Source organism: Dromiciops gliroides, chromosome 2, assembly GCF_019393635.1.
Source record: "Dromiciops gliroides isolate mDroGli1 chromosome 2, mDroGli1.pri, whole genome shotgun sequence".
Lineage (NCBI taxonomy): Eukaryota > Metazoa > Chordata > Mammalia > Microbiotheria > Microbiotheriidae > Dromiciops > Dromiciops gliroides.
In genome coordinates this window covers 666,008,585-666,032,189 of record NC_057862.1, presented here as the reverse complement: position 1 = coordinate 666,032,189, position 23,605 = coordinate 666,008,585, and the positions used below count along the sequence as shown (strand labels likewise).

Genomic DNA, 23,605 nt, shown 5'->3' with positions numbered 1-23,605 from the left:
GTTTTCTTACACAAAATGACAAATTCAGTAATGTTTTACGAAATTGCACATGCATAACCTATATCTGATTGCTTACAGCCTCAAGGAGGGGCAAGGGGAGAGAGGAAATAAGGGATAAAAATTGGAACCCAAAACTATAAATAAAAATGTTTATTACTTTAAAAAAAATTCACTTATAAATTCATTTGGTCCTGGGGACTTTTTCTTAGGAAGTTCATTTATGGCTTGTTCAATGTCTTTTTCTAATATAGGGTTATTTAACTATTCTATTTCCTCTTATGTTAATCCGTACAATTTATATTTTTGTAAATATCCATCCATTTCACTTAGACTATGTTTAATTGGCATAAAACTGGGCAAAATAGCTCCTAATAATTGCTCTAATTTCATTTTCATTAGTGGTGCATTCACTCTTTTCATTTTTCATGCTGGTAATTTGGTTTTCTTCTTTATTTTTTAAAAATTAAATTAACCATGGTTTATCTATCTTACTGGCTTTTCAAAAAAAAAAGCAGCTCCTGATTTAATATGTGTGTTTTTTTTTATTTTCAATTTAATTAATCTCTCCTTTGAATTTGATGCTTAATTGGGGATTTTTAATTTGTTTTTTTTTCTAATTTTTTTAGTTGCATGCCCAATTTATTGAGCTGTTCTTTTACTGATGTACTCATCTAGAGACATTAATTTCCCCTTAAGTAATACTTTGGCTGCATCCACAAACTTTGGCATATTGTCACATTGTTGTCATTATCTTTATTTTTTTTTCTTTTCTTTTCTTTCCTTTTTTTTTTTTTCCTGCAGGGCAATGAGGGTTAAGTGACTTGTCCAGGGTCACACAGCTAGTAAGTGTCAAGTGTCTGAGACTGGATTTGAACTCAGGTCCTCCTGAATCCAGGGCCAGTGCTTTATCCACTGTGCCACTTAGCCACCCCCATCATTATCTTTAATGAAATTATTTTGACTTGTTCTTTGACCTACTTATTCTATGTTTACAAGATCCTTTATTGAATGTAATTTTCATTGTGTTATGGTCTGAAAAGGGTGCATTTACTATTTATGCTTTCCTGCATTTGTGACGTTTTTATGTCCTAATACATGGTCAATTTTTGTGAAAGTGCCAGGCATAGCTGGGAAAAAGGTATATTCCTTTCTATTCCCATTCAATTTTCTTCAGAGGTCTATCATATCTAACTTTCCTGAAAGTCTATTCATCTCTTTAACTTTTTTATTTTATGGTTAGATTTACCTAGCTTTCAGAGGAGAAAACTGAGGTCCCCCACTAATATAATTCTGCTACTTCCTCCTGTAACTCATTTAACATTTCCTTTAAGAATTTGGATAGTCTGCCATTTAGTGCGTATATGTTTAGTATCATTGTCAAAAATGCCTTTTGGCAAAATAGTTTTCCTGATTATTTCTTTTAAATTATTTTTGCTTTAGGGTTTGTTTTTTTGAGTTTATGATTGCTACCCCAAAACTTAAGAGGTTCTGTTCTAGCACCTTATTTTAACTGTCTTTCCATTTTGAATGTTTCTTATAAACAATATATTGTGGGATTCCAGTTTCTAATCTGCTCTGTTTCCATTTGATGAGTGAGTTCATCTCATTCACATTCATAGTTATGATTACTACCTGTACACTTTTCTCCATTCTATTTTCTATTTATCTTCCTTTTTTTACCCTGTCCCTCATCAAAAGTGTTTTGCTTCTGACTACTGCCTCCTGTAGTCTGCTCTCCCTCTTATCACAACTTATTGTTTTTTGCTGATTTTTCCAGCCTATTTCTTGACTTTAAATTTATGTTAAAGTTGGGTTCTGCTCACCTAGGGTGGTGAGGAGAGAGATCATCCCAAGCTTTGGGCTTTTTCATGTTGTTTTCAGGTCTAGTACTGGGGATCTGACAATTTTCTGGGCTTTCAAGGTGCTGAGATATGGAGAAAGGTGTGGTCACTACTCTCCTGGTCTGTGCTCCAGTCCCTATTCAGGAAGGGCACTTGATCCTTTGTAGCCACGAGCACTATTGCTTCTCCTGTACCATTATGACCTTATCTTCACATATGGTATGAGATGCTGGTTTAGGCCTAGTTTTTGCCAAACTGCTTTCCAGTTTCCCCAGCAAATTTTGTCCAGTGGTGAGTTCTTACCCCCAAAAGCAAGAGTTTGTAGGTTTATCAAACATTAGATTATATGGTCATTTAATATTGTACATTGTGTACCTAATTCCAAAGACCCATGTTATAGAAGTAGGGCTACCAACACCATTCCCCAAGCATAACCAGCAGATCTTCGGGGACATGACTTTGAGAAGCATGGCCTAAAATAAAGGAACTTCACTTTGGGGCATGTGTTGGAAATCAAGTCAACCACTACTATTGAAGTTATTATTATTTATTGAGTGGCTACTCTTTCCCACAAGGCACAGTGTGGTAGGTATTGGGTTCCATTACAGGTTATAAAGGTCAAGGATCCTGGCATCTTCCCTGGTCTCTCAGGCTCACTTGGGACCAAGCACTCCCTTGACTTGGGCTGTGCTACTTCACCTTTTTGGACAGGCCAGCTGAGCTCTGAGACCAGAGTTGCAGGAGGTCCTTGTACACGTTTCTCTGCAGGATGGTGCTGCTGCACATTATGGCCCCAAAGAGGGCCCCAAAAAACCCACAAATGAACACGTCCTGCCCTGGAAGGCAAAAGCAAAAACCGGTCTCGGGAGTCATGTCGGGCAAACCTTCCAAGAGAGCTATCCCAAGGTGCAGGGGGTGGGGGGTGGGGATACACCTGCTTGGAAGAAGCTGCCCCTCCCAGGTTGAATTTATCACCTGTAATCTCACCACCAAGCCCTCAGCCTCCTCTACCCTTTGGTTGGATGGCTGGAGGGTGGGGCACCAAAAGTCTCCCTTTAGGGAGCAGAAACTGGACCCTCAGTTCATCTGCTTTGCATCTGCTTCCCTACACCTACCTGGTGTCAGCTCCACAGAACAAGGTGCTCCCACACCAGGATTCCCCACACACACACACCCTTCCTTCCTCCTTCTAGAAGCATGTTGTCTCCTCCTTTAGATTGTGAGCTCATTAAGGGCGGGAACTGTCTTTCTTTTCATGAATTGTATCCGTTGTTTAGCACAGTGTCTGGAACACCGTAGATGCTAAATAAATGCTCACTGGGTTGGGCTGGAGGTTCTCCCGTAGTTTTCACTCAGAGAATGAACGACCACTCGTGGGCACGTTACAATGGGAATTCCTTTCAAGTAGAATTTGGCCAAGTTGTCCACATAAGTCGCTTCCAACCCTCAAATCCCAGGACTCTGTGAACCTGAGTCCTGGGCCAAGTGGCAAGACGCCACGCTGTCTCTCAGCCCAGCGCCGCAGCTAAGGAGAGGAAGGGCCCTGGGTTCTGGTCGGATCTCTGCTCCTGCCTTTCTTCCCTTCTCTTCCAGGGACATTACTCAGGCCAGCACAAAATGGCAACTTGCTCCAGATGGAAGTGGGACTCAAGTGCTATGAAGTCACTTTGCTCAGACCAACACCGGTCATGCAAGGTCAACCACACAGCAGTTGTTCCTTCTCACCATCACTTTCCCAAACCCTCTATCCCTCCACATATGCCACCTGCTGCTCCCATATGCTTATTATGTTAAAGGCAAGGCCTGGGTAGCGATGAAGGGATATGGGTTTAGGGGCACACGGGGGGACTTAGGGACAGCAGAAATCCTTGCAGAGTAAGACAGCATACCTGTCAGGTAGAGATTGGGGATGGGGCTCTGGGTCCGCATTGCAGCCAATACACGGGGTTGTAGACGGCTCAGGTCATGGTCGGCCCCATACGCCTCTCCACGGGGGGAACCCAGGAAGAACTGATTGCTCAGGGGAGATCCCACTGAAACACAGTCCACCTAAGAAGGTGGGGAAGGTTGCAGAGGTGAGGGAATCTGGCAATGCCCTCTGATGCCACATCTCTGTTCTCTTTTCTTTCTCTCCAGCCTGCACTACTCCGAGATGAGTCAGAACAACGGGTGCCTTTGGCCATATTCCCCTCACCCCCAGGTGTGACAGCCTGTCTCTTGCATCAAGGCAAGGAGACTGTAAAGGCTGAGCTACCTATCACTCACTCACATTATCCACCCTCTTTTCCCTTTTCCCACTCACTCCAGTACCTTTCCATCCAACTGAGGGAAAAGTTTCATCAGAATAGACAAGGGAGCTTCTACAAAGGAATCCTTCATGAGGTCATAGCCATGACCCCTCTTGCCCTGGGGCTCATCCTTCCACTCTTCAAACCACTCGTAGCGGGCAGGCAGCATGATAATCAGTGTGGATCGGTCTGAGGACACAAAACTCTGGTCACTGTAGCTGGGGCTGGGCCCATCCTAACCCTCTTCCCTTCCCCTCTTCCACGGCCTCTGACCCACCTGGGAACCTGTCCTTCCACGTTGGATCTTTGGCTGATGCTGAGGTTATGAATAAAAAGGGAATGTGTGCCACAGCCTTCTCCCTGGGTAGGGACAGGTAGCTCTCCATCCTGTGGGGAGGAAAGAAGAGATCAGCCTCATGACTGGGGTCTCTACAGCCTGGATCAGTGGAGCCCTCAAAGGAGGAATCCCACTCCCAGAGGTGGTGTCTTAACCCTCTCACAAGAAGAAGACAGGACACTTTGGTAGAAGGGGAGCTTGGCAGATTCCTGGGGTCCAAAAATGCTGCCAGAGACACCTTAAGTCAGACCAATGACTGATCCTGGCAACTAAGGGAAGAGGAAGCTGGCTTAGGAGATGGGAGGAAAAAAAGATGCAGGAGCTTCTGGAAGGAGGCCTGACCTCTAAGAGGGTGAGGGAGCAGCTGCAGAGTGGAGACCACGTCCCCATGAGTCATTTGGGACCCCTTCCCTGCCTGGATTTTAGGAAAGAAGGGGATCAAGGGCTGCCCCCCACTCCCAATTCTCCTTTTCCAGGGCTCTCTCCTGTGAAGAAGGGAGGCCGCTATTTCTCAACCAGATATTAACAAGATGGGACCTTACGCCTTGTCCAGGTCTGTGTCAAAGTAGACAAAATAGTTCTTGGCTTCCAGGCCCAGGTCACTCTTGGAGCCCCGGAGGCAGACGAAGATGGAAAGTACAGACAGGCCATGCTGCACCATTCCTAACTGTGTCTGTACACCTGTCAAAAGACCACAGTGACCTCAGGACCCAGAAACAGAGTGGAGGCCACGTATGTGCCTACAGATGGGGTTGGCCAAAGTCACTGACCTCAGAGGAGCCTGCCTGGCGATTGAAACTTACCCATCTGACCTGTGGGACAGTGTGCCAGACACTCCTGTTTCCCAGATCAGGACACAATTCCTACTTTCTAAAATATTTCATGGATGGAAGGTCAAGGGACTTGAGAAAGAATTGAAAGATCCAGAGGGAAATCTTGACCTGCATCTGGAGGTTACAGGGTAGCAATGATAACATGAATGGGAGATGCAATCAGCAGCACACGGCACCTCCCTAAGGGGCAGAGAGGAGGCCATTGGTCACCCAGATATTACTAACCCAGAGTTCTGGTGTCTTTTCACAGCAAGTGTCCAATATATGATGGAGAATCTCTCAAGACATGCAGACTTCTCTACCACTAACTTGTGGTGACTACAATGAGGACAAATGATAACTGACCAAAAGGATCTGGACACAATGCATCCAGAATTAGAAGGGAGGCAGAAAGCGGGGAAATAATTTTTTATAACTAGTATTTCTGATAAAGGCCTCATTTCTAAAATACATAGGGAACTAAATCAAATTTATAAGAATCCAAGTCATTCTCCAATTGAGAAATGGTCAAAGGATATGAACAAGCAGTTTTCTGATGAAGAAATCAAAGCTATCTATTGCCACCTGAAAAAATGCTCTAAATCACTACTGATTAGAGAAATACAAATTAAAACAACTCTGAGGTACCACCTATCAGATTGGTTAATATGACAAAAAAGGAAAATAATAAATATTGGAGATGCTGTGGAAAAATTGGAACACTAATGCATTGTTGGTGGAGCTGCAAACTGATCCAACCATTCTGGAGAGCCCAAAGGGCTATAAAGCTATGCATACCCTTTGACCCAGCAATACCACTATTAGGTCTTTTTTCCCAAAGAGATCATAAAAAAGGGAGAAGGACCCACATGTACAAAAATATTTATAGCTGCTCTTTATGTGGTGGCAAGGAATTGGAAATTGAGGGGTTGCCCATCAATTGGGGAATGGCTGAACAAGTTGTGGTATATGAATGTAATGGAATTCTATTGTGCTGTAAGAAACGATGAGCAGGCAGATTTCAGAGAAACCTAGAAGGACTTGCATGAACTGATGCTGAGTGAAATGAGCAGAACCAGGAGAACATTGTACACGGTATCAACAACATTATGTGTTGATCAACTGTGATAGACTTGATTCTTCTCAGCAATACAATGGTCTAAGATACTTCCAAAGGACTCATGATGGAAAATGCTCTCCAAATCCAGAAAAACAACAACAACAATAACAAAAAACTGTGAAATCTAGATGCAGGTTGAACCATACTATTTTTATAGTTTTGTTGTTGTTTTTCTTTTTTGAGGTTTTTCCTATTTGCTCTGATTCTTCTTTCATAGCATGACTAATGCAGAAATATGTTTAATGTGATTGTACATATATAACCTGTATCGGAATGCCTGCTGTCTTGGGGAAGGGGGAGGGAGGGAGAAAAATTTGAAACTAGAAATCTTATAAAAACAAATGTTGAAAACTATCTCTACATGTAACTGGAAAATAATAAAATACTTTTATGGGGGAAAAAAGGCAGTGGATCTTGGAACTCAGGCTACCTGTGCCAGCCACCACTAGAGGGCACTCTTTCCCCTCTTCCCTTCCCTCACCCCATCTGGCTGGCCGGGCTGTTCACATGCCTTAAGTGAGCTAGGACCACTCCAGCAAGGTAAAGAATTACTAGGCTTAATTATCTGCCTGTTAATCTACCAAGCTAAGTACAATAAAGAATAGGTACAACACATATATAACCTGTATCAGATTGCTTACTGCCTCAGGGAGGGAAAGAGAAAAATTTGGAACTTAAAATCTTACAAAAGTGAATGTTGGGGGGCAGCTAGGTGGTGCAGTGTATAAAGCACGGGCCCTAGATTCAGGAGGACCTGAGTTCAAATTTTACCTCAGACACTTGAGACTTAACTAGCTGTGTGACCCTGAGCAAGTCACTTAACCCTCACTGCCCCACCAAAAAAAAAAAAGTGAATGTTGAAAACTATCTTTACATGTAACTGGAAAATAATAAAATACTTTTATGGGGGAAAAAAGGCAGTGGATCTTGGAACTCAGGCTACCTGTGCCAGCCACCACTAGAGGGCACTCTTTCCCCTCTTCCCTTCCCTCACCCCATCTGGCTGGCCGGGCTGTTCACATGCCTTAAGTGAGCTAGGACCACTCCAGCAAGGTAAAGAATTACTAGGCTTAATTATCTGCCTGTTAATCTACCAAGCTAAGTACAATAAAGAATAGGTACAACACATATATAACCTGTATCAGATTGCTTACTGCCTCAGGGAGGGAAAGAGAAAAATTTGGAACTTAAAATCTTACAAAAGTGAATGTTGGGGGGCAGCTAGGTGGTGCAGTGTATAAAGCACGGGCCCTAGATTCAGGAGGACCTGAGTTCAAATTTTACCTCAGACACTTGAGACTTAACTAGCTGTGTGACCCTGAGCAAGTCACTTAACCCTCACTGCCCCACCAAAAAAAAAAAAGTGAATGTTGAAAACTATCTTTACATGTAACTGGAAAAAAATAAAATATTATTAAGTGGGGGAAAAAAGAAAGGGTACAACATGGGAAGAAGACTATTTGAGCAATTCCCATAAATTCACAAGCCCAAGACAAAAATCCTATAGACAGGTATTAACAATAAAATCCATACCCTGAGACATCTTTACATAAATGTGTCAAGTATTAATAAAGAAAAAAGAAATTAAAGATCTTAACGAAAGGAAGCAAATTAGACCTCGTAAGCATCACTGAGATTGGGTAGTGACAAAGTAAAACTGAGACCCCTTGTTTTCCAGAGCTAAGGCCCAGCAAGCAAGCTGCCCCCTGAGCTTGGCAGGACAACAATCCTTTGCAATCACCCTCTGGACTAGTCACACAGTTCACCAGGTATTCTCTGGTCAAAGACAAAGACCCTGGACAAAGTCCTAATATCCCGCAGTGAATCAAACTTGTCACGTGCTTGCTGCTCCCTCACCTCAGGGCTACAACTCACTGTGCAGCCACTAGTATAAGTACTGAGATCTCCCCACACTGCCTCCCCACCCCCCCATGGGGTGGGGCCCCCGCACATGTGCCTATGGCTCCTTGTTGCTTGCAAGCCTTTTTCCTCACTTAGAAAATAAACTTTCTCTCTAATTCCTGACTCACCTATCTCTGGCCTATTCCGTGTGGCTCGAGCCACACTTGGGTTAGAGACTGGTTCTGATCCAGTTTACAGTAGGATGGCACTGGCTGCAGCACCTGCAACTCCACAGAACACACCTTGCCTCAGCCAGGCCTCAGCCAGCCACAGGCAGCTGCTCCAGCTCTGAGACAAATCTACCCCAGCCTAGACCCTGCAGCCAATCACTCCTCGATGAGTAACATACTAGCGATGTCCACAGCCCAGCCCAGGGACTCTAAAGCTTCAGGCATGGGGCAGCTAGGTGGCGCAGTGCATAAAGCACCAACCCTGGATTCAGAAGGACCTGAGTTCAAATCTGGACTCAGACACTTACTAGCTGTGTGACTCTGGGCAAGTCACTTAACCCTCATTGCCCTGCAAAAACAAAAAACAAAAAAACAAAACAAAACAAAAGCTTCAGGCTGATGTTGTTCAAACCCGTTCTCCATTACCCACCAACCACTCCCTTACTCCCATTCCTCTTAGCGCCCCCCCCCCCCAAAACTCCAACTTGAAAATTCTCTACCCTGTCTCTGGGCCTTCGGGAATATCTGCTCCAAAGGCAGCCCCTACACTGTATCTCAGCCTTTTCCATCTCCCCCTCCCTCCATCTCCTTGGCCCTCCCGGGACACCCTTTCCAGTCCTGGGATGCATTTGCACTCATTACTCGGTGCTCCTCACCACCGCCACCAGCTGTTCTTGGTAGGGGGCTGGAACACTCCCTGCTCCATTGCCATTCCAGGCTCTCCCTGCCCTTCCATCTCTCAGTACCCTTTCCTCCTGCACTCTGTATTTATCACCCACCCAAGATTCTGGCAACTGTGGGCTTCAGGCCTCTGGGATGCTCTTCTTCCTTCCTCAGTGACTGAGTTCAGCACCTGGGTCACAGGCTTCCTTTCCCCTTCATCTCCTGCCCTTATAGCAAGAGCATTCAACATATCTACTGATACTCCCTCAAGCACCCCCACCTCTCAATTCTTCAGCTTGGTCATCTCCCATCACTCGCACAGACACGGTTATGTCTTTGACGCAGCCATCACCCACAAGCGTTCCACATCCACGTTCATGAACGCTGAAGTTCCTTTATCTGACTGTCATCCCACCCCTCTCTGCCTCACAGCCCCAAAGTGCTGTTTCCAATCCACCCCCTTCCTCAGTTCCCCCCCCCCCCCCGGTCTGTCACCCCCGCCCTGGCAATGTTCCGACCCCTTGGTGAATCAGTCCCCTCCTACACACATTTGCTTCTCTCTGGTTCCAAGAGTCTAGATTTGTTCTAAGAAGATCTTGCCCTGACAAACTCTAGCTTTGGATCACGATGACCACCCCCTACTTTTGCTCCTGTTCGTGTGCTGACGAATGAAGCTGGAAAAACTTATGAGACTCTGTCAACTGGATCCACTTACAAGCTTATGTTACATAATCTTAATAGGGTCCTTGCTGCTGCAGGCCATGGATAGAACACTGGGCCTGGAGTCAGGAAGACCCAAGTTCCAATCTGGTCTCAGACACTCACTAGCTGTGTGTGACCCTAGGCAAGTCACTTAGCCACGATCTGCCTCCATTTCATCAACTGGAAGAGGGAAATGATAACCTCCCCCCACCTTGCGGGGTTGTTGTAAGCATCCAATGAGATGATAATTGTAAAGCACAGTGTCTGGCACATAGTAGGTATCATAGAAATGCTAATTTCCTTCCCCTCTTTCACATTTTCCACATTTCCGGTCATCTGACACTTTCCTCCAAGTGCTGTGTGATCCGCTGTCTTCTAGTCTGTTCCTCAAACAAGACTCTCCCACCTCCTGCCTGTGTCCCTGACCCCATCTTTGCCTCTCAGCTGTCCTCAAGCCTTTCATTTTGACATCACAGTCATTTCTAAATATGTCTCCCCACCCCCACCCCTTCCCTTGTAGCAAATACTAAAAAAGAAGATGGTTCAGCAAACCAGCTGACACCTCCCACAGGTCACAGGATGTGGCTCCTTGGGCACCCCTCACCCCCAACACACTCACTTCCTGTACATAGAGCTGCTACAACAGTTTTTGCTGGACACTGTCCAGTCACTGCCCCCTTCCTTGGCTTCCTCCGGGGGATTCCAGCTTCTAAACAGTAACAGAAATCTGCAGTCCCAGATGTATGATTCCCTTTTCTGTCACCCTCTGTCCCTACTCTGCCCCTTGCTGTTGATCCCATTTTCTCTGGGCGACTGACCGATGAGCCCGTCTCCTCGCTCCTTCTCCTCCCAAGAACCCTTGTTCAGAAGATGCTGGAGCTCACTGAGTTAGTGCCCAGACTCACAGGGGGAGTAAGTGGCCCAGATGGGGGCTCAAATGCCATCTTCTCAGTCCAAATCCCTTATCCTTCCAGCACGCAGCCCAGTGCCTGGCATGTCCTAGGGGTTCAATAAATGCCTGCGACCTTCCTGATTTTTAATGCCACCCTACTTTATTTAAGGTGTCTCTCACATCTCAGACAGAATGCCCACCTCCCACCAAAACAGGTTCTTTCTGGCCTCTAAGCCCCTGATCAAGGGGACCCTAAGCCTCCTACCTTTCGTTGTTCACAAGCCTCCCACGGACCGACTTTATCTCTCCTCTGCCAGTCCAAAATCTAAAAATGTGTGAGGTGTGTATGAGCTCGAAGAGGTACACAGCCTCTCCCAAATCCTGCAACGTCTGTCCGTGGTCTGTCCTGCCCATACACAATGACGACGTAAAGGAGTGTAGGGGTTCTGAGCACCAAGGCTGTGCTGTAAATGACTGTTGTTTAACAGTTGCCAAGCCTGCCCTGCTTTCTGTCAGGGGAACCTGAGTTCGAATCTAGCCTCAGACACTTTCTATTTGTGTGACCCTGGACAGATCACTTCACCTATTTACCTCTGTTTCCTCATCTGTAAAATGGGGTTAATGACAGTAGCCGCCCCCCAGGGTTGTTTTGAGGATGGAATGAGAGAATTTTCTCTGCAATGCTGTGAAAGCTGTCACACATATCAAGAAGGGGATGGGGGGGGGGGGCAGCGGGCCGGCCACCTAGGGAGGGATGAATGGCTTTTACCTGGCAAAGAGCGGGCCTTCTTGGGAAGCAGGTGCTCGTAGGTATTAAACAGTCCTGCGCCGGAGATCACAATGGGAGAGTAGACATTCACCAGCTCGTGACCCTTCCTCACACTGACGCCTGCAGAACAAAGGACACTCCATGAGGGCTGCTGAGCGGGCAAAGGAAAGAAGGCATGACCGGCCCTGCCCGGCACACGGGCCTGGACCTCCCACTGAACCTTGCAGAGGCCCACTCTGTCTCCCACGAGGGAGGAAGCACCTCCTGCTTCTGCCAGGAGCCGGCCCCCGGAGAGCCTGTGGCACTTTTCGCAGGGCTGGGGAGATCATTCTCTCACTCCATCCTCAAAGGTGCCGGGTTCTTCAGGGGTTCCCACTCCCCATTCTTCAGTCACCTTCCTTCTCCTCGGGACCCGACTAACAAAGCCTGCTCCCAAATCCTTCCTTCGCACTTGGGCGTCAGGGACTGGTAATGGTTAAAGCCGCGGGGAAAGGAATGAAGCCCAGGAGGGTCCTTGGGCATTAGATGGGCTGAGAAGAGGAATCTTAGGATGTAAAGCCTCCCCTCCCTCCTGTCCCCAGCAGAGGTGGTGCTAGGGAAATACAAAGTCAAAGACCGGAGGTAAGCGTGCTCACTGGCCAGTGGCTGTCAGCCCCAATCCCAGCAGCCGTCCCAGAAGCCTGCCCATCGAGGTAAGACAAGGAGAATGGCTACCCTGACACATACCACCACCTCCTGCTGCGAGGCCCGTGAGCCTGCCGGAGCTTGCCTGAAATCAGAGCCCTGGGAGCCAGGGCCAGGATCACGGATGTCATGGGACATACTACTCCCTGCTCATGCCTGATGCAGGGCCTCTAGAACATAGTGACAACAGCTGCCACAAGGCCTGGTGGTCACCTACAGGGAATGCCCTAAACCTTCCAAACAGCTACCTTCATCACTGGCCCCCTCTCCATCTGCGGCCTCTGTCTGCACTCACTCCCTACTCTTCTTACTCTCCCTATCCTATTGATGCTGAACCCATGACTTCTGAAGAACACATCACTCTGCTCAAACCCAGCTGTCTGCTCCCTCGGCTTTCTAGAAGATTCCATCCCCCAACTATTGTCTCCACTTGCTCTAATTTTCTTTTCTTTTCTTTTTTTTGCAGGGCAATGAGGGTTAAGTGACTTGCCCAAGGTCACATAGCTAGTGTCACATGTCTGAGGCCACATTTGAACTCAGGTCCTCCTGAATCCAGGACCAGTGCTTTATCCACTGTGCCACCTAGCTGTCCCCCCCTAATTTTCAACCTCTCCCCAACCACTAGTTTCTTTCCAGCTGCCTACAAACATGCTCATGTCTCCCTGAACCTAAAAAAAATTCCCACTGGATCATACCCCTAGCCATCATCCTAGTTAGTACCTCCTCCCCTTCTCACCAAATTCCTCCATGACTACTCTCAGTGCCTCTACTGCCCCTCCTCTCACTCTCTTCTAAGCCCCCCATAATCTGGTTCGCAGGCTCATCATTCCACTGAGCCATTCTTTCCAAAATCCCAGTGGCTTCTTAACCACCAAATCTAGGGGCCTTATGGTCTCTAAGCTCTCTGCAGTCTCTGCCTCTGCCGAGAACCTTCTCTCCTCTGTTTCCATGGCACTGCTCTCTCTTGGCTCTCTTCCTCCCCATCTGACCACTCCTCAATCCCTTTGGCTAGATCTTCATTCCTATCACACCTGCTACCTCTTGGTGCCTCCTGAGCTCTGCCTGGGGGCCTCTCCTCTGTCTACACTCTCTCACTTGGCCATCTCATCAGCATCCATGATGACTTCTGTGCAGATGAGTCTCTAGTCTCCTGATCCCCGATCCTACATCACCAAATGAGTCCATCAGACATTTCAAGGAGGACATCCCACGGGCATCTCTCAGCCTGCCCAAAACTGGCCTCATTCCCTTTCTCCCCAAACTCACCCATCACCACCCATCTTCCCAGGCACGCAGCCATGGTGTCATTCCCAATTCCCCATTCTTATTCATCTCCGGGCTTATTGTTTTTCTTTTGAAAACTTTCCCTTCAAGACTTAGCTCCAACGCCCCCCCCCCTTTTTTTTTAAGTGAGGCAATTGGGATTAAGTGACTTGCCCAGGGTCACACAGCTAGTAAGTGTTAAGTGTCTGAGGCCGGATTTGAACTCAGGTACTCCTGACTCCAGGGCCGGTGCTCTATCCACCGTGCCACCTAGCTGCCCCACCAACGCCCCCTTTTTTTAGGAGACCTTTCTTGGCGCGCTGCCCCCCCCCCGCCCCAGGCTAAGACCTTCCCTCTGAGGTTCCTTCCATTCACTTTGTACGAATCTTGTATGTACAACTAGTCTTACTCTGCACAAGAGACCATAAGCCCCCTGAAGGCAGGCGCGGTTTCCCCGAGTACTTAGCACAGAGCCCAGCCCACAGCAAGCCCTTTGTTTGTTGTTTAGTTGTTTTCCGTCCTGCCCGACTCTCCTGACCCCGTGTGGGGTTTTCTTGGCAGAGATTCTGCTCCAGTGCCACTCCCTACACGAAGCCTTTCCTGATGTCAAAGCCCCAGAATCTCATCCTTCCCTCTCAGATAACTTTTGCCTTGCATTGACCTTGTAAACCCCTTTTAATGTACATGTAATCTCCAATAGCTTAGTGCTCATATTTCCTTTCTAAATGTATATGTGCCCTCTGAGGGGGAGGACGATTTCCTTGTTGTCTCTATTCCTAGAGCTTGGCACAAAGCAGCTATTTAAAAAGCACTTGTTGATTACGTGGCTGTATTTCTGAACTCGATTCTCTGCATCCTGAAGGGAGGTACCTCTTTTTATTCACCGCTGTCACCTCCACACCGCGTAACAGAGTATCTTAGCACCCAGGAAACCTTTAACAAATATTTCACCAATGAAGGATCGGTGGAGCTATGCTCTCTGATGTGTCTGGCACCACCATCCTTCCCACTCCCCACCTTGGGGGTAGATCCTAGATTGAATCCCCATGTGGCAGCTGATGCTTCATCCTCTCACCCACACCTCGGAACCCTGACCCAATCCTCCTTCCTTGACTCACTTTCCTCAGCCCGTCCCATCCACCCCCTCTTTCACGATGGGACCCCCAGCTCTCACCGCAGGCTCTTCCAGCCGAATCCAGCAGCACACTCTCCACTGCTGCCCTAGCAAGGACTGCACCCCCAGCCTTCTGAATCACCGGGATGAGGTGGAAAGCAATTTCACTGGAGCCTCCCCGAGGGTAAAAGGCTCCACGCAGGTAGTGGTAGACAAGTAAGGCATGCATAGAGAAACTGGAGTTCTTTGGGGGAACACCTGCGGGAGAAAAGCAAGGTGAGTGCTCTAGACTTGGCACTCACACCCTAGACCAGGATGACGGTCCCTTCCAAAATGAGCTGCCTCAGTTTACCTCTAGAACCAGAATCTTTGCCAATCCCTCATCTATCAGGGAACCTTGTCAATAACCAAACCTAGAGCTTCTTCCCCAAACCTGGAATGATGCCTCATCTAAAGATGAAGCCACATTTCAAGAACAGCAAGAGCTCCAGAGCGTGGAGGGAAGGGAAATTCTATGGGCTAGAGTGACAATAATAATAATGAAGATAGCTAGAATGAAATAGCACCTACTATGTGCCAGGCACTAGTTAGCATTTAGAAACATGAACCCACTATCCCTCACAATGAGGCGGATTGGGGCAGCTAGGTGGCACAGTGGATAGAGCACCGGCCCTGGATTCAGGAGGACCTGAGTTCAATTCCAGCCCCAGACACTTGACACTTGCTAGCTGTGTGACCCTGGGCAAGTCACTTAACCCCAATTGCCTCACCAAAATAAAAACTCCCCAAAAACAAAAACAAACAAACAAACAATGAGGCGGTGCTGTTATGATCTCATTTGAGAAAACTGAGGCAAACAGGGTGAAGTGACTTGTCCAGAGTTACACAGCCAGTAAATATCTGAGGCTGGATTTGAAATCAAGATGAGTCTTCCTGACTCCAGGCTCAGAACTCTAGCCATTGCATCACCTAGTGGCCTACAAATGACCAGCCCTTTTGGTAACAGGCAGGCTCTTGAGGGCCACAGGGATAAACTCCCCTTCCCCCCAATTCCAGCAAAGCAAGAAGCTAAGAGAACAGCAGCTCGCCCATGCAGGCCACCACCCCACCCCTCCTCCCTGGCTGCTCCCTTTTCCTCAGTATCCCCAAGGCCCAGGGTCCATACCATAGGTGGGATAGATGTAGCTGAGCACAGCTTTGAGTTCCTGGGAGGCCGGCAGCTGGTTGAGCACCTCTGCCAAGCTCTGGGTGGCTGCTCTCAAGAAAGGGGAGAAAAAGGCCAGCACCCCCAACTTGTCCAGCAGCTTCACCACTGGCAAAGGGAGGATCTTCAACAGGATCATGTGAGAGGATCCTCTTGCTACCTCCTGGGGAAAGAAAGGAGCCCAGGGAGAAAGAGGTTTTACTGTGTCCCTGCCCCTGGAGCCCAAATAGCTGAGGCCCCAGGGACATGGGCCAGATTTCAGTCACCAGTCTGGGCAAGAGGTCTCCTCTAAATGAAATAGGGGTCCTCCTCAAGCATTGCTTAGAAAGAAAGATTTGCATCTGGAACATTAGGCTCATTAATCCTTAACTTAGGAAGAACCAGTGCTGGCCCCAGGGGAACAGTGACCTGAGCCCTGCCCTGGGGCATGTAGGATGTCTGTGTCAGGGTTTCCCACCACTCCTCTGGGCTCCTCTCCCCTTTCATGGCCCCATCCCATTGGTCCTATGCCCCCAGACTGTGCCCCTCACCCTCTGACTGCCCACAGACCACAGAAGGCTCATTCTCCACAGCTGTGTTCAATGCTCCCAACCCGTCCTGAGCCTCCTTCCCTCCATCAACCCTCACCTGCCCCTATCCCCTTTCTCCAGGGCCCTGGGTGGTGACAGGAGCTGATCCAATAAACTAGAGCCCCCTAAGGTTTGGTTAATGATGATGGTGGTGGTGGTAATAATAGCATTTCTGTGGCACCTACTAAGTGCCAGGCCCAGGGCTAAGTGTATTATCTCATGTGAGCCTCATAACGACTCTGGGAGGTAGGTGCTACTATAAGTCCCATTTTACAGATGAGAAAACTGAGGCAGACATTAAGTGACTTGCTGGGTGCTACAGACTTAGCTGCCCACCTCTGCCAGATAATGTGTTGGTGTCTTAGGGGGTGGCCTCAGAGCTCGTAAAAGAGGAATTCCCCGAGCCAATGGCACCTGAGTGCCAGGCCAACCTCCCATGGCCTGGGGAGATGATGAGAAGCAGCAGGGCCGGGACTTGTGCCACTGCCCAGTCTACACCCTCCCCCTGCAGGTAAGTAAGTGTTGGCCCTGCCTGGGTCTCTGCAGGTGTGGAGGAGCCTCCCAGGCAAGGCAGTCTCACCTTCACCATCTTTTTTTTTTTTTTTTTTACTTCTTTTTTAATTTAAATTTTTTTTTTTTGCAGGGCAATGGGGGTTAAGTGACTTGCCCAGGGTCACACAGCTAGTAAGTGTCAAGTGTCTGAGGCCGGATTTGAACTCAGGTACTCCTGAATCCAGGGCCAGTGCTTTATCCACTACGCCACCTAGCCACCCCTTACCTTCACCATCTTCATGTACTTGTCTATGGCGGCTTCTTCATCAGGAAACTTTTCCTTGAGGCCCTGAACGTAGGCTTTCTCCCCAGAGTACATGGGGAACTCCTTTCTGCCGTTGGGTCCCTCCAGCACCACGACATCGAAGGCCGAATCCAAGGGAGCCCAGTCCAGCTGCCCGTCGGTGATCTGGTCCAGAAGGAAGCGGTTAAAGCTGCCCTCTTTCAACTGCCCAACATAGTGGATTCCTGTCAAAGAGTGGCAAGGAATGGGTATGATGCTGAGCGAGTCTAGAACCCCAGGGAGGGAGAGAAAGAAGTCACGTAAAGGTGGCTGGAAGCTCCCAAAATGTCCACTCCAAGAGACCAACCCTGGGCTTAGCCTTCAGTAGCAGGAAACCCCAAGACCAGCATGCTTGGCGGTACAGTGGACAAAGAAGTGGGCCTGAAGTCAGGCCGACTTGAGTTCAAACCTTGTGTCAAACACTTCCTGGCTGTGTGACCATGGGAAAGTCATTTAACTCTGGCTGCCCCAGTTTCCTCACCTGTAAAATGGGGTTCACAACACCACCTACTTCCCAGAGCTGCTGTGAGGATCGCCTGAGATCATACAGCTGGGAAGCCCTTAGCACAGTGCCCGGCAGACAGCAGGTGCTTCCTCAAAGCTCTCCAGACTCTGCCCCTACTGGTCAGGTCCTTTACCCACAACCCTGTGGTCTCCTCCTCCCCTGCTGGTTCTTCCCAGAGTTTCCATTTGGAGAAGGGACCTGGTCCAGGCATCCTTCACCCTCCAGACTCTGACTCCAATGAGTCAGCTGCTTTCTCTGCCTGACTCGCCCTCCCGGGGTCCTCTTCTCCCATGGGTGAGTGTTTCCCAGACCAGCAGTGCTCCACCCCACCCCTTCCCCATCTTAAGGCAGGGGCCATCTATATTTATGCCCCCAGGGTTCAGCACTGTCAGGACTTTTAAAAGGCTCATTACTTGGACCTGACCCAGAAGGATGGAGAACCTCCCCTGCTCCAAGCACATCTCCCTGTTTGGTCAGTAGCTGGAGCCCTGAACCAGGCCACGGAGAATGCTTAGGAAGAACAAAGGAGTCCGTAGGAAGGGGAGGGGCCTGCTCAGGTCAGCTGAGGACCCTGTTTCAGTCTGGTCTCTCCTAATTCCTGATCCAAGTCTCCCACTGCCACACAGCCACCATCTTTAATAAGATCGTTAGTCTGGAGGATGAAAGAACCAATCTTCCCCATTTTACAGATAAGGAAAGTAAGGCCAGAGAAGCAGTAGGAGGTGCAGCCTCCGGTCCTGGGACTCTAAGCCCAACCTCCTCTCTTGTACCTGGTGCTGCCACCCTCATGTGTACCTGAAACAGGATGTCACTATTCCCACGACCCACTTTACCTGTGTCAAACTCCAGACCCTTATGGCCAAAGGTGTGGCAGCAGCCGCCTGCCTTGCTGTGCTGTTCCAATACCAGGACTCGCTTTCCTGCTTTGGAAAGGATGGCCGCTGTCGCCAGGCCTCCAATGCCACTCCCAATCACCACAGCATCCAGGTGCTCTGGCACTCGGCCGGCTGAGAAAGCTGCAAAACAAAGCGTGGGAGAAGGAGCAGCTAGGTGGTGAAGCGGATAGGGCACCAACCCTGGAGTCAGGAGGACCAGAGTTCAAATCCTGCCTCAGACCCTTGACAGGGACTAGCTGTGTAGCCCCAGAGCAAGTCACTTAACTCCAACTGCCCGGCAAACCAAACCAAACAAAAACAAGGGTGGGAAAGATAGCAAGTTAGCCTCTGAGGCAGTACCAGGTAAGTGAGAGGAAACTAAGGGAGTGTCTCTGACCACATACAAGGTGAAAAGCCATAATACAAGTATGTGCATTGAACCTGTCTCAAAGGCAATGAGATATGTAATCAGAATTGGCATGGCCTGTTCTGATAGAAATTCTTCAATGTGAAAAGCCACAGTACAGGTCTGGGCATTGAGCCTCCATCTTAAAGGCAGGGAGATAAGTCATCTGAATTGGCACAGCCTATACCAATGGAAATTGAGGAGGACTTGCCTCATCAGACAACAGCAGCTAAGAATCACAAAGGTGAGCTTAGAACCTGGAGTCCACTCAACAATGCCATAGAATTGGGGGTTGAGGACCGGAGAGAAGGCGTGCTTTGCACAAGGCAGGCAGTTAAGAAATGTTTGTTGACTAGAACAAAAGATTAGGACAGAGTCAGGATTCGAAGTCAGGTCATCAGATTCCAACTCTAGTGTTCGTTCAGCTAAAGTGTTTCATCTCAGAGTAGGTGAGGCCCTCAGGGGCTATATCAAACACATCCAGTGAGTGATGACTCAGCTCTGGGGAAGGAACCCCACCCTGGCAAGGTTGACTTTGGGGCAGTTTTCCTGGCATCAAATCTATACCTGCCTCTTTGAAATTTGGTCCATGGCTCCTGATTCTAGACAGCGTGATAACTTTAGAGATACTTGAAGATACCTATCCTGCCTCTCTTTAAGGCCTTTCCTTTCTAGGTTAATTATCCTCCACCTGGCACTGCCTCAGATTCCCTGGACACTTCATACTGGCCAAATCCCCCTCATTCATCCAGTCCACACCTCCCTCCCTCCATCCTATCCCCAAATCCATGCTGGAGACTTGGCCTAGGAAGACCCTAGCATCCCTGTCAGTCTAGAAACAGAAATGAGGCTTGGAAGTCAGCACAGTAAGAGAACTAGCCTTGGACTCAGTCAATGAAGGGCCTACTATGTGCCAGATCCTCTACCAAGTGCTAAGGATACAAGAAGACCAGCCCTGCCTTTGAGAAGCGTACAGTCGAGACAACTAAAACAGACAGAGGTTCATATGGAGTAAATGGAAGATAACCTCAGAGGGGAGGTATTAGCAGCTGGGACACTAGGAAGGGCTCCTTTAAAAAGGTGACATTGGGGCAGCTAGGTGGTGCAGTGGATAGAGCACCAGCTCTGGATTCAGAAGGACCTGAGTTCAAATCCAGCCTCAGACACTTGACACTTAACTAGCTGTGTGACCCTGGGCAAGTCACTTAACCCTCATTGCCCTGCAAAAATTTAAAAAACCAAAACAAAAGAAAGGTGACATTGGGGCAGCTAGGTGGTGCAGTGGATAAAACACTGGCCCTGGATTCAGGAAGACGTGAGTTCAAATCTGACCTGATACTTGACACTCACTAGCTGTGTGACCCTGGGCAAGTCACTTAACCCTCACTGCTCCACAAAACAATAAATAAATAAGAAGGTGACATTGAGGTGAAGAGGGAGAACATTCTGCATAGTCAGAAGGTGGAGCATCACTGATTGGAGGAAATAGCAAGTATCCAGCATGGCTGAAATAGATGTAGAATATGTGGAGGGGATAAGAAGGGCAAGTTAGGAAGAGCTTTACAGACCAAACAGGAATTGATATTTAATCCTGGAGGTTACAGGGAGCCACTGGAGTTCACTGAATTGGGGAAGGATGGGGAAAGGAAGAGTAAAAGGGAGAAGAGAAGATGATCTGACTTAAGCTTTAGGAAAATCACTACCCTGAATGGCAGATGACTTAGAATAGAAAGACACGAGGCAGGGAAATTAATTAGACAGCTATAAACAGAAGATGGAAGAGGCAATAATGTCTAAACTAGGGTGATGGCTAGAGTAAAGAGAAGGGAAACTAGGAGAAATAGTGTGAGAATAAAAACAAGAATGGACAACTGCTGTGGTTGCAAGCCTGGGCTCCTGGGAAGATGGGTAGTGGTTTCCGCAAAAGTAATGGGGAAGTTCAAATGAAGGGTATGTTTGGGGACAAAGAGAATGAGGTCAGTTTTGGGCAGGCTGAGAGATGCCCGTGGGATGTCCTCCTTGAAATGTCTGATGGACTCATTTGGTGAAGTAGGATCGGGGATCAGGAGACTAGGGACTCATCTGCACAGAAGTCATCATGGATGCTGATGAGATGGCCAAGTGAGAGAGTGTAGACAGAGGAGAGGCCCCCAGGCAGAGCTTGGGAGGCACCAAGAGGTAGCAGGTGTGACAGGAATGAAGATCTAGCCAAAGGGATTGAGGAGTGGTCAGATGGGGAGGAAGAGAGCCAAGAGAGAGCAGTGCCACAGGAATGGAGAGGAGACAGTTTCTAGAAGAAGGCAGTCGGTACCTTCCAGGAAAGGCCAAGGAGGATTAGGTCACAAGATGTGGCAATTAAGAGATCATTGATGGATACATAACTTAGAGACATTAAGGATGGCATCTTAAACAGTCAGGGGAGCAAGGAAGAACTTGCTTTTTAGATCTATGGATAGGGAAGAGGTCATGACCAAATATGGGCTAGAGAGGATGGCAGGAGATAAACTTGACAATTTTGATTATATATAATTTTTAAAATTTTGCACAAACAAAACCAATGCAACTAGAATTGGAAGGGGAAGCATAGGGAGGGGAATCTTTGCAATAAGTTTCACTGATAAGGATTTCATTTTTAAGGAATTCATTCAAATCTGTACAATAAAACCCAATCCCAATTGATAAATGGTGAAAACAGGCATTTTTCTAAGGAAGAAACCTAAGTTATCAATAGCCATGTGGGGGGAAAAATGCTCCAAATCACTAATAATTGGAAAAATACAAATCCCACTTCACACCCATCAGATTGGCAAAGTTGACAAAAATAACAAATGTTGGAAGATCACAGGCACATTCAATGTCCTGTTGGCAGAGCTGTGGATTGCTTCAGCCATTCTGGAAAGTAATTTGGAACCATGCCCAAAGAGTTGCTTCATTAGAAGCCCACTACTAGGCCTCTAACCACAAAGATCAAATAAAGAACCAAAGGACCTATGCATCGGAAAATATTTTTACCAGCTCTTTTCTGTGTGTGATGGTAAAGAACTGAAGACTAAGGAGGTGCCCTTCCAATGGGGGAATGGCTGAAAAAATTCAGGATATACAAAGATAACTTTTTTTTTTTTTGCGGGCCAATGGGGGGTTAAGTGACTTGCCCAAGGCTACACAGCTAGTAAGTGTCAACTGTGTGAGGCCGGTTTTTAACTCAGGTCCTCCGGAGTTCAGGGCAGGTGCTTTATCCACTGAGCCACCTAGCTGCCCCAGGATATACAAATATAATAGAACAGTAGGCCGGGAAGCCTGGAATGAAATGACTCAGAGCAAAGAAAGCAGAAGCAGGAACACACTTTACATAATACCATTATCTAGACAAACAACTGAAAGATATAAGAAAGCTGGTAAATGCAATGAACAATGAGGATGGCAGAGGACCAAGGAGGTGCCCCGACAGGGGGTAGCTGGGAACATTTTTTTTTTTAATATGACCAATGTGGGAATGAGTTTTGCCGAGACTAAGTGTGCTTGTTACATGAGGTTTATTTTTTTCTTTTTCAATTGGGGGGGGGGAAGAAAAGATAGGATTTTGTTTAAAATTTTTAAGAAAGAATCTGGTAATTTGGGAGAGATCAGTTTCAACTGAAAGATGAGGTTAGAAATCGGATAGGGCTTTACAAAGGAATGAGACGAGAGCAGGACAGGCACCGAGAGTCGCCACTTTTCCAAGAAGGGGAGACGAGATACGAGAAGGCAGCCAAGGGGTCTGGTAGTACCCAGAGAGGAGAAGGGATGTGCCAGGTCGTGGATCGCCAGCGCACTCATCAAGCCCGGGATACAGGCTCAAGAGTAATAGGACCCCGCACAAATGTGAACTCGCGGCGGTTCGTTGTGAGGGACCTGTAGGGCTTCGTAGCTAGAAGTCACCGAGCCAGGCTGACCAGATAATTAGGAACTTGACCATGTCTGGCCCGGACAGCCGCGCTGCGGGGCACGAAGCTGGGGGTCTTGGTTATCCGCGCCGGGCTGGAAGGTACCCTAGCCTGGGACAGCCTAGTTTGACACGTGAGGAAACTGAGGCCTGAGATGGTGCATGTGCCTTGCCCAAGTAGCATCTCCGTGGGTGTTGGGTCCCACCAAGGACACGCTCAGAAATCCACCCGCCTCTGCCCACGCCCCCTCCCCGCAAACCCGCCAACTTAACGCAGCGTTTTGCAAAGAGGGAAACTGAGGCTGCGCACCTTGCTTGAGAACCTTCTTGCGGGTCTCCCGGTCGGTCACCAGTGGCTCAAGAGGCCTCCTCGTGTCGTTGGTGAAGGGGTTCGGGCCGCTGCCCACGAAGAACCGCCGGACCCTGGTCACGAGCAGCGCGACCCCCACCGCCAGCGCAGCCCACAGCCACATCATGATTGCAGCCTCCAGGGAATGGAGCCCGGGGTCGGCGGACCGAGGATAAAGAAGCCTCCGGACTTCGCTCCGCCCTTGCCAGGGCGCTCATTCCGCCCATCTCCCGCACTAGGGCGGACCCCGAACCCGGAGAACCCAAGCACTCAGCCTAGAACTTTGTACCTCTAGACTCCGCCCCGTCAGGCGAGGATTGTCCTTGGCCGGGAGCCGTAATGTGGACCCGCGAAGCCTGCCGGGAAGTGTAGTTCCAGTGTTT

The 23,605-nt window shown here is 48.3% G+C and overlaps 1 protein-coding gene across 1 annotated transcript; it reads right to left on the bottom strand.

Moving 5' to 3' along the window:
* Nucleotides 1–2,372: 2,372 nt before the first annotated feature.
* RETSAT (retinol saturase) lies at nucleotides 2,373–23,486 on the bottom strand. Its single transcript, XM_043987200.1, has 11 exons — nucleotides 23,184–23,486; nucleotides 18,504–18,686; nucleotides 17,109–17,350; nucleotides 15,723–15,924; nucleotides 14,618–14,815; nucleotides 11,497–11,616; nucleotides 5,009–5,147; nucleotides 4,407–4,516; nucleotides 4,152–4,318; nucleotides 3,731–3,890; nucleotides 2,373–2,677 (listed from the first exon to the last, which is right to left on the bottom strand). The coding sequence occupies exons 1-11, from the start codon at nucleotides 23,347–23,349 to the stop codon at nucleotides 2,532–2,534; spliced, it is 1,833 nt and encodes a 610-aa protein (XP_043843135.1). The 5' UTR covers nucleotides 23,350–23,486; the 3' UTR covers nucleotides 2,373–2,531.
* Nucleotides 23,487–23,605: the final 119 nt, after the last annotated feature.